This window comes from Solanum dulcamara, chromosome 6, assembly GCF_947179165.1.
Source record: "Solanum dulcamara chromosome 6, daSolDulc1.2, whole genome shotgun sequence".
Lineage (NCBI taxonomy): Eukaryota > Viridiplantae > Streptophyta > Magnoliopsida > Solanales > Solanaceae > Solanum > Solanum dulcamara.
The window spans coordinates 75,969,508-75,977,890 of NC_077242.1; the positions used below are offsets into that span (position 1 = coordinate 75,969,508).

General features: G+C 33.8%; 1 protein-coding gene across 2 annotated transcripts; it reads left to right on the plus strand.

Moving 5' to 3' along the window:
* Window positions 1–1,296: 1,296 nt before the first annotated feature.
* Window positions 1,297–7,384, plus strand: LOC129891574 (uncharacterized). Of its 2 annotated transcripts, none has more exons than XM_055966977.1 (4): window positions 1,297–1,470; window positions 2,966–3,405; window positions 6,075–6,599; window positions 7,077–7,384. In XM_055966977.1, exons 2-4 carry the CDS (start codon window positions 3,096–3,098, stop codon window positions 7,232–7,234), a joined length of 993 nt encoding a protein of 330 aa, XP_055822952.1. In that variant the 5' UTR covers window positions 1,297–1,470; window positions 2,966–3,095; the 3' UTR covers window positions 7,235–7,384. The 2 variants fall into 2 exon arrangements, with proteins under 2 accessions (XP_055822952.1, XP_055822951.1); XM_055966976.1 differs by having other exon boundaries at window positions 1,298–1,470; window positions 6,993–7,384.
* The last annotated feature ends 999 nt before the right edge of the window (window positions 7,385–8,383 follow it).

Genomic DNA, 8,383 nt, shown 5'->3' on the forward strand with positions numbered 1-8,383 from the left:
TTTTATTATCGGGTTATCGGTTTTTAACGGTTTAAGTATTTTCTTAACGGGTTAACCGATAATCCGATAGTAACTTAATAATTAATATTTATTACTATTCGAAATATAAAGTCTTTCACTTATGATTTAGTTTTCATACTTTATTTCTTGCTATCTCAAATTCTTGGTTATTATACAATGTTTTACATTTGCTTTTGAGGAAGACGCAATTTATCAATTCATGTGCATGGTTAATTTGGTTTGTCACTTTGTTTTTAAGTGATTTTTAATATTTTTTTTATCAAATCTTAACAATTAAATCGATAATCGAACAGATAATTATCAATAACTGACAAAATAATAACCGATAAGTCAATATCTTAATGGTTTTATAATGGTTTGATATGTCTATAAACTGATAATCGATAAGTCAAATCGATAAACTTCAAAATCGAACCGAACCGATCTGATATTGATTCAACTAATCTGAATTTGCATCAAGAAGTAATATATTAGGAGTAAAGTACCTATTATCGATATGAAATTAGAAGTCGAGATTCTGATTAAGGATGGAGGGATATTAACATCCCATTACAACATTTGTTGAGTTGATGGTGCTTGTCCATATATTTTTTTGGTTGACATTAACTATTTGGTGTGGATTTGAATGTTTGGCTGCAAACTTGAGGAGTCAAAAAGTGCTTGTTTTGAGTAGGTGAAGCAGCAATTAGCTTTTTACTTCATTTTGGGACACAAAAACCTTGATATTTCCAATAACATTTATCTTATAATAGTCCTAGATGATTTGTGGTGGATGGTATGAATCCTCACTTATTATGTTTTTCTATTTATACTATTATAATATGAAAGATTCATTTTGAATTGATAAATTTTAAGTCGGTAGTCTTATATCACAATCTCCTCTTTTATTTTAGCTCAATCTATTATTAAAAAATATATAATTAATTTTTTTTTTGTTTCCTACCAGATGTTTGGTGCTCATATTGAAGCCTCGGTTAAATTTGAATTGAGCATTGTATGACTCATTCGGGATGGTGCATCCAATAAAATTTTCTCCATACCCGATACTCGAACCAAAAAATTACCATTTCTACTTGGTTGAATTTTTTTCATTTTGTTTCAACAATTAAAAAAAAAATCTTTTTTGAAAAAGAAATTCCAGCTTTCTACTAGCTAAATTAGGTTAACTTTTAATTATAGAAAATATTTTTTCACATAAAATAAATAAACCCCTCCCCACCCCCACACCTAAAATATAGGCAAAATGGACCCCACAACCAAAACCTTTAAAAGCCATATGTACCATTCTTTTCCCCCAAAATATAAACCTTTTTTTCCTTTCCTTGAATGAATTGGACTCTTCTCTTTCGTTCTTCTCCATCCACCGCCTCTTCAAGATTTCATATTTAATGCCTAATTAGGGTCTCTATTAGTTACTATTTTCACTCCCTTTTAATCAGTCTGCAAAAGGTGTTTTTTTTTCTCCCTATTTTTGAAATTTTTGGATTAATCAAGAACTGATTTTGCTGTTGATTTTGGTATTATTCTGATGTGGGGTTTACTTTTTATGGGAATTTGTTGAGTATTGTGATATGGGTATTTGAGTTCTTGATGTTTTGTGTTAATTTTTGGATACCCATATGGTTCCTTATGAAGAAAAAAAATTCTACTTTTGAATATTTTGGTATTGTTCTGTTATGGGGTTTTCTTTTTCTGGAAATTTGTTGAGTATTTTGATGTGGGTATTTGAGTTTTTGATGTTTGGTAGTAATTTTTGGATACCCATATGGTTTTTCCTTAAAAAAAATAATTCTACTTTGAACTTTTTTGGTATTATTCTGTTATGGGGTTTTCTTTTTCTGGGAATTTGTTGAGTATTGTGTTGTGGCCTTGTGGGTATTTGAGTTTTTGATGTTTCGTTTGGTATTATTGTATTAGGGGTTTTTCTTTTTTTGTGGAAATTTGTCAAGTATTGTGTTATGGGAATTTTTTCCTACTTTGAATATTTTAGATGACTCTAGAACTGATTATGCTATTGATTTTGGTATTATTCTATTATGGGTTTTTTTTTGGGTAATTTTTCTAGTATTGCCTTTGGAATGCTCTGTCATGTTACACCGGAGATGTTGTTGTTGTCATCTAGTATTGTCTTCTGGGTATTTGGGTTCTTGCTGTTTTGTGGTATTTTTTGGATACCCATAGGGCTTTGTTGAAGGTTTCTACGTTTAGTTCAAGAAAAAATTGACTTTTGTGTTTTATGGTTTGTTACTGTAGTTTTTATTTATAAGTTGTTATGTAGTTGTATTCATAGTTGTAATCCATTGTATGTGGATTTGGATCATATATTATAACCTTTAAGACACAAGGATATTTTTTTTGTTTGTGAACTTGTTGGTTATTTGTGGCAGGATTAAGTTTAATAAACTTACAATAGGATTAATTGGTGGATATAGTTAAGTTTAATTCTCATAGGATTTCATAGTGATCCTTTTAGTTATTTCTGTCAGTGTTAGATGTAATAAACTACGAAAAGGAAGGGTAAATACTTACCATATACACCTAATATAATTACGTGATTTAATGAGGTGAAAATGCATGTTAGTTAACCATGGTTTAGTGCTATAAGTCTATGTACAAACATATGTCATGTATCTATTAGCTTGGTTTAAACGCCGACTGCAGGAATTTTTTTTGGTGGATATACTTAATATAGAGATAGGTCCTATATAAATTTGTACATGTTGTAATGCTGACCCTTTTTGTTTATTTGTGGCAGTTTTGGATTTAATAATCCGTAACAATAGTAATTGGTGTGCAAAGTTAATAGAGGGAAAAACTTACTATTTTTTATGGACAATTTTGAGCAATCGAATTTATCTAGCAATAAATAAATATTCATGTGTTGTAGATGCTGTCATGGTCTTACTTTTCAGCAAGATGTGACCGGTTGTTGTGGTTATTGCAGAAGCAAGAAACAAGTCTGTTGTAGATCCATCTTTCCCATACACTACTTGGCTGGCTGTTGTTGCTTAGGTGATTTGCAGCTTACCTTAGCAGCTTTGTTGAAAGATTTCAAGATCATCTGACTATCAAACATGGTCGGCAGCCCTTTAGGTCGGAAATGTAAAACGAATGGCTCTATGCGTAGTGAAGTTGTGGAAAAGCAGTTAGAAGGCCCACTTCGGACTCCAGTATCATCTGTTGGGAGATATCCTATTTTATCTAGCAAGAAGGACGACCAAATTCTAAAGGAGAAATTATCACATACTTTAAACACAAAAGTTTTGAGTGGAAAAGAAACTGAAAGTACACGTGAGTTGAGGTGCACTGAGACAAGGAATAGAAGTTCATATTCCGCTCCGACAATTAGTTCTTCCAGAAAAACTAGTACAGAAAAGCAAAAAGGTAAGAGTAAATTTCCTTTCCTTTCATGTCCTCCATTGGATGAAGAACAATATACTTTGATAAAGCATGACTTTTTGTTTATTCAAATTTCCTTGTTTGTTCATTTCCGCATGAAGGCTTCCCTGTATAACCAGAGGTGACATCTTTTTGTTTTTGCTAAGTAACTCTGTGTGGTGTACTAGGTTACATGAATATATTATCCGTTGAAATCAGCTGAAATTTGTAATCATACCATCATACTGGGTGCTAATGCCCTACTATTTTGTGTTGCATCCTATGTTGCGTAGACTCTTCAAAATGTCAATGGGTGCATTGGGTTCTCCAAAAGTAGTGTATTTTGGAGAATATGACATTGGTGCGGCAACAAAAGTGAAGAGTCCATGCAACTTAGGTTGCACCTCACTAGTCAGGTGAAAAAAAAAAGAAGAGGCTAGAGTACTAGACATTAATGATAATCCAGTTAGTGTTCTTTATTAAATATTTTGAATTTACAGTTTAGGTGTACCTCTCCTGCATATGCTCTTAATTAGAGTCCGGAACTAAAATGATACAAAAAACTAATTAAATTATGGAAATGGGTTACAAAAACTAAATTGAACATTAATCAGATTAACTAGCCCATCAGAACCTTCCAACTTAACGACCGTTATAGGCTAGACGGACATACATATCTAATGAATTACATGCAATATGTAGTCCAATACTAAAGTTTGGGGATTATCATGTCTGGACAATTTGTGTGCACAATGATATCATCATCTATTTGGATAGTCTTCCTTCTGTTGGGAATAAAAAAGATTTCCCCCTTTTTTTGCTAGCATCTCATTAAGAAGCATCAACCTACTGTACATGTTAATAATTAACTGAGAAAGAAATATGCAATTTCTAAATCCGACCGGAAGAATCCAAAAATCTCTGGCTTTTAATATACTTACAGGCTGCCAGTGCACAGTAGCGTATCATCTTTTGTATATATACTGATTGAATAATACATACTGATTTTGTTTTGATTGTGATATTAAGTCATGCAAACTTATTTTTATTAGCTTGTTGTATTATGTTTTATAGGAGACTAGTAATGTTTGGTTATCTCGTCATATGTGTATTACTATCTTATCAACTGTTTTCATTATTTTAATCATGTGAATTGAATTTAGAAAAAAATATTTTAAGAGATTTGGCATTGCTGCTTCTCATTCTCTATAATATTTATTCTGTTTTGTCATTCAATATAATTAGTTGATTATATCATATTCATATTATCTTATATGATACAACCGAAATACCAAAGTGAAAAGCCTGAACCAAACTAAAGTTAATTTGGTGTATACATTTTTTTATAACCGAAAATCGAAAAGCCGAAAGAGAATAATGCAAAACCAAACCAAAAAACAAATTCACTACCCCTACAGATATTTTTGATATATATACACACACAAAAAAAGCATCTAAATACTATCAACTGACTTTTTTTTTTGAACTTCAAAAAATAAAGGTTAAATTATACTCCTATATATAAAATGTTTCTAAAAATGGTAAAAGATGTTGAGGAACTCTTTAACTCCAACAGACCAATTTCGTTAACCAATCTAAGTCAACTATAATAAGATTTTCAAATGTTTGGGGGTAATCTAAATCTGATTTTGGATATGCTCTCACATTTTCCTCATGGTTTTACGTCTTGTCTGTCTTGTTTCTTCGTTAATTTCCATGTGCATGCCACTAGTCAACTAGATGAGGGGAAAAGGCATATACTCATTTTGGGTGTAACAGAAGCCAGTAATAGGCATCAGAAATTGTGATCATTTCACTGTAAAATGACCTATATGAACAATTTCCCCCTTCTTATTTTAGCCTCCGCAAGTTTAACCAAGTCTAATGCTCTTGCTCTCCTTCTCTTCTTTCCGTACCTTGCAGAGGATAGGAAATAGAGTGGGGTCAAGCTTCTTATGCTAGAGGGCAAAATTGTTATCAGCTAGTTGCACGGATTCTTCACTTTTGATGGTACTCGTGTCGGATTCTCCAAAAATAAACTACTTTTGGAGAATCTGACACACACCCGTTGACTTTTTTGAAGAGTTCGAGCAACATAGGGCACTGTTATGACTTTTAAGCCTTCTTTGACTCTCGGTATCTTTTGTTGTGAGACCTACACTATCATTTGCTGTTTTATTCAGATTTCTTACTATTCAGAGATACTCCTTTCTTTTTCTGGATAAGAATGACAAATAGAGATATTCCTACAATTCAGTCTTGATTTGTGTTCCGTTTTCATCCTCCAAAATGTTCATGCTGGTGCTAGGAAACATACTCAGATATACTTAATTAATGGTAGAGTTTATATTGAATGATATGGTACTTGAAGGGCATGTCTAAGCATTATTTGCATTTATATAGACTATAGAGCCAAAATGGGGATGAATTTATAATGTCTCCGAGCTTTCAAGGTTAGTGATGCGATCTATTTAGGTATGCAATACATTCAGAAGCCTGTACTTTTTCAGAAATGAATGTTGTGTTATTCCTAAAAGTACTAAGTTTTTATGTTACCTTTTAGGATCAGCGTGAATAATACTCCTTCCCCTCATTTTAGAGAAGCCATATACTTTTCATTCCAACTATTGCTTCATGAGATTGCTAACAATGATTGCTACTGACTGGTCATGCAGTACAAGTCCAGCAAATTAGGCCAAGGTTAAAAAATTCGGTATCAGAATCAATTAAGACAAGCGAAGTGAAAGGTACTCCTGTTCCTATTAGACCACCCTTGCCTGTAACTAAGAAAATCGAGAAGATTTCAGCTCCACCTCAAGTACTAAAGGAAATAACGCCAATCCAGACTTCTATCCATCCATCACAACCAACAGCTACACTTACAAAGAGCTCCGTACTTCAGAAGACTTCATCTAAGCCCCAGCTATCACATCAGAAGCTACAGAACAAAGCTCCCGTCCTTCAATCGAAAATTCAAAAGTCTCCAACTTCACAGCCTTCTGTAAGTCGGTCTGAACAGTATGTTAGTAGAAGACCTGGAATCCAGAAAACAACGGTTCCTCCCCAGGCTTTGGCAGGAAAGACAAGGCTTCCGACCTCCATCAGGCAGTCTAAATCATCCACAAGTACCAAGGAGCCTTCAAGAATTAGAGAGAGATACTTAGGACATGAAGAGCCCATCCATCATATTGTTTGGGAAGGTATGACCAAGATTTTCTCTCATCATCTTGTAAAACAGCTTTTAAAGAGATTTTTAGGTATCAAAAAGGCTTAATTTTAATTTTAAGCAAACATGATTTACAGGCTTACAGAATCGTGAAATTGTAAAGCTACTCATTGTTTTAGATGTACTAAACTCAGTCGTACTATAGATTATGTGGCAAGTTGATTTGCTTAATTTTTCTGGGATGTGCACAACGAACACAATGATTTCAATGACATGATCCTTGTGCTGCTGTGTAAGGATGACATTTAACTACAAAAGGCTGTGTCACCAGCATAATATGAATTGCAGCATTTTAATTTGCTGCTATAGTGCAAAATTCTGTTTTCTGCTTTAGTGCAATTGCTGATCAATAATGTGTAAATTGCAGGTTCGGATGAAACATTTCATTCCTCTGAAATGACTTGCCCGCTATGCGAAAATGATCTGTCTGACATGCCTGATGAATCTGCAGATAAATATTACGACGATGATGTTGAGCCTTCCGTTCTACCAAGTGTTGCTATTTTGTCATGTGGACATTCTTTTCACGCCGTATGCTTGGATGGCATTACCCCTGAAGAAAACTCTAGTGATCCTCCATGCTTTTTTTGTCTCAGTTGCATTGATTGAGCCTCAATCAATTTGTTGAGGGCATTCTTGGAGCAGCTTGAAGTAGAAGTAATTTTACCAGGTGTACAGATGTCTTATAGTTCAACTTCAACTGCTCATTTAGTTCACATTTATTTTGTCAATTTAGAAATAAAAGTATTCTCAGGCCAAGTTTTCAATATTATTTGTGATGGACCTGTCTGGTTTCAGTGTTCTGAGTTTCACTCACCATCCCTGTTTGTGATGGACCAGTCGAGTTTCATGCTAATCAGAGTACGTTGATCGTCTTTCAAAAAATTCATGTGTTAATATAAATGGAAAAGAAGTGTCTGAAACAATATCATTAAAAAATTTATTGACTAACACATACGAAAATTTGAGAAAATTACTTAATTTCTGTTGAGTACGGGATGCCCTTTTTTTACCTCCAAAATGCTAAAAAAAGGCGTAGATCATGATGAGATTATACGTATTATTCCCCCAAGTCATTATAGAGGGCCCCGTAAAGGTTTTAAAATAAAAATTCTCGAAAATCATATCACAAAATAAATCATTGACTAATACAACAAAATGGAAAGAATCGCCTAATTTCTGTTGAGCGACCCCTGAATGCTAAAAAAATAGCGGAGGTCATGGTGAGACTAAATGTATTGTTCCCTCAGGTCATTCAGTCAATTTTTTTCTTCTGAAATCGTTATGGGAAATTTCGAAACTATTCGAGAGATCAGTACGTGTAGCTTTGACATGATCCACGACGCAATCATAGCATTTAGGGACTGCATAAGCGGAATTAGGCGATTTTCTCATTTTTCGTATGTGTTAGCCCATTAATATTTTGATGAACTGGCTTCCGGTCAATTTTTTCCCTAAACCATTATGGGACCCTTCATAGGTACCCGACAGATCAGTATGTGTAGGTTCGGTACGATCCACGATGTATTCATAGCATTTAGGGATTGCACAAGCGAAATTAGACGATTTTCTCATTTTTTGTATGTTACTCCATGAATATTTTGGTAAACTGGCTTTCAGTCAATTTTTTTCTGAAATTGTTATGGGACCCTCGGTAAGTACCCCGGGGATCAGTACGTGCAGCCTCGACATGATCCACGACGTATTCATAACATTTATGGCCTGCACAAGCAGAATTAGACATTTTCTTATTTTTCG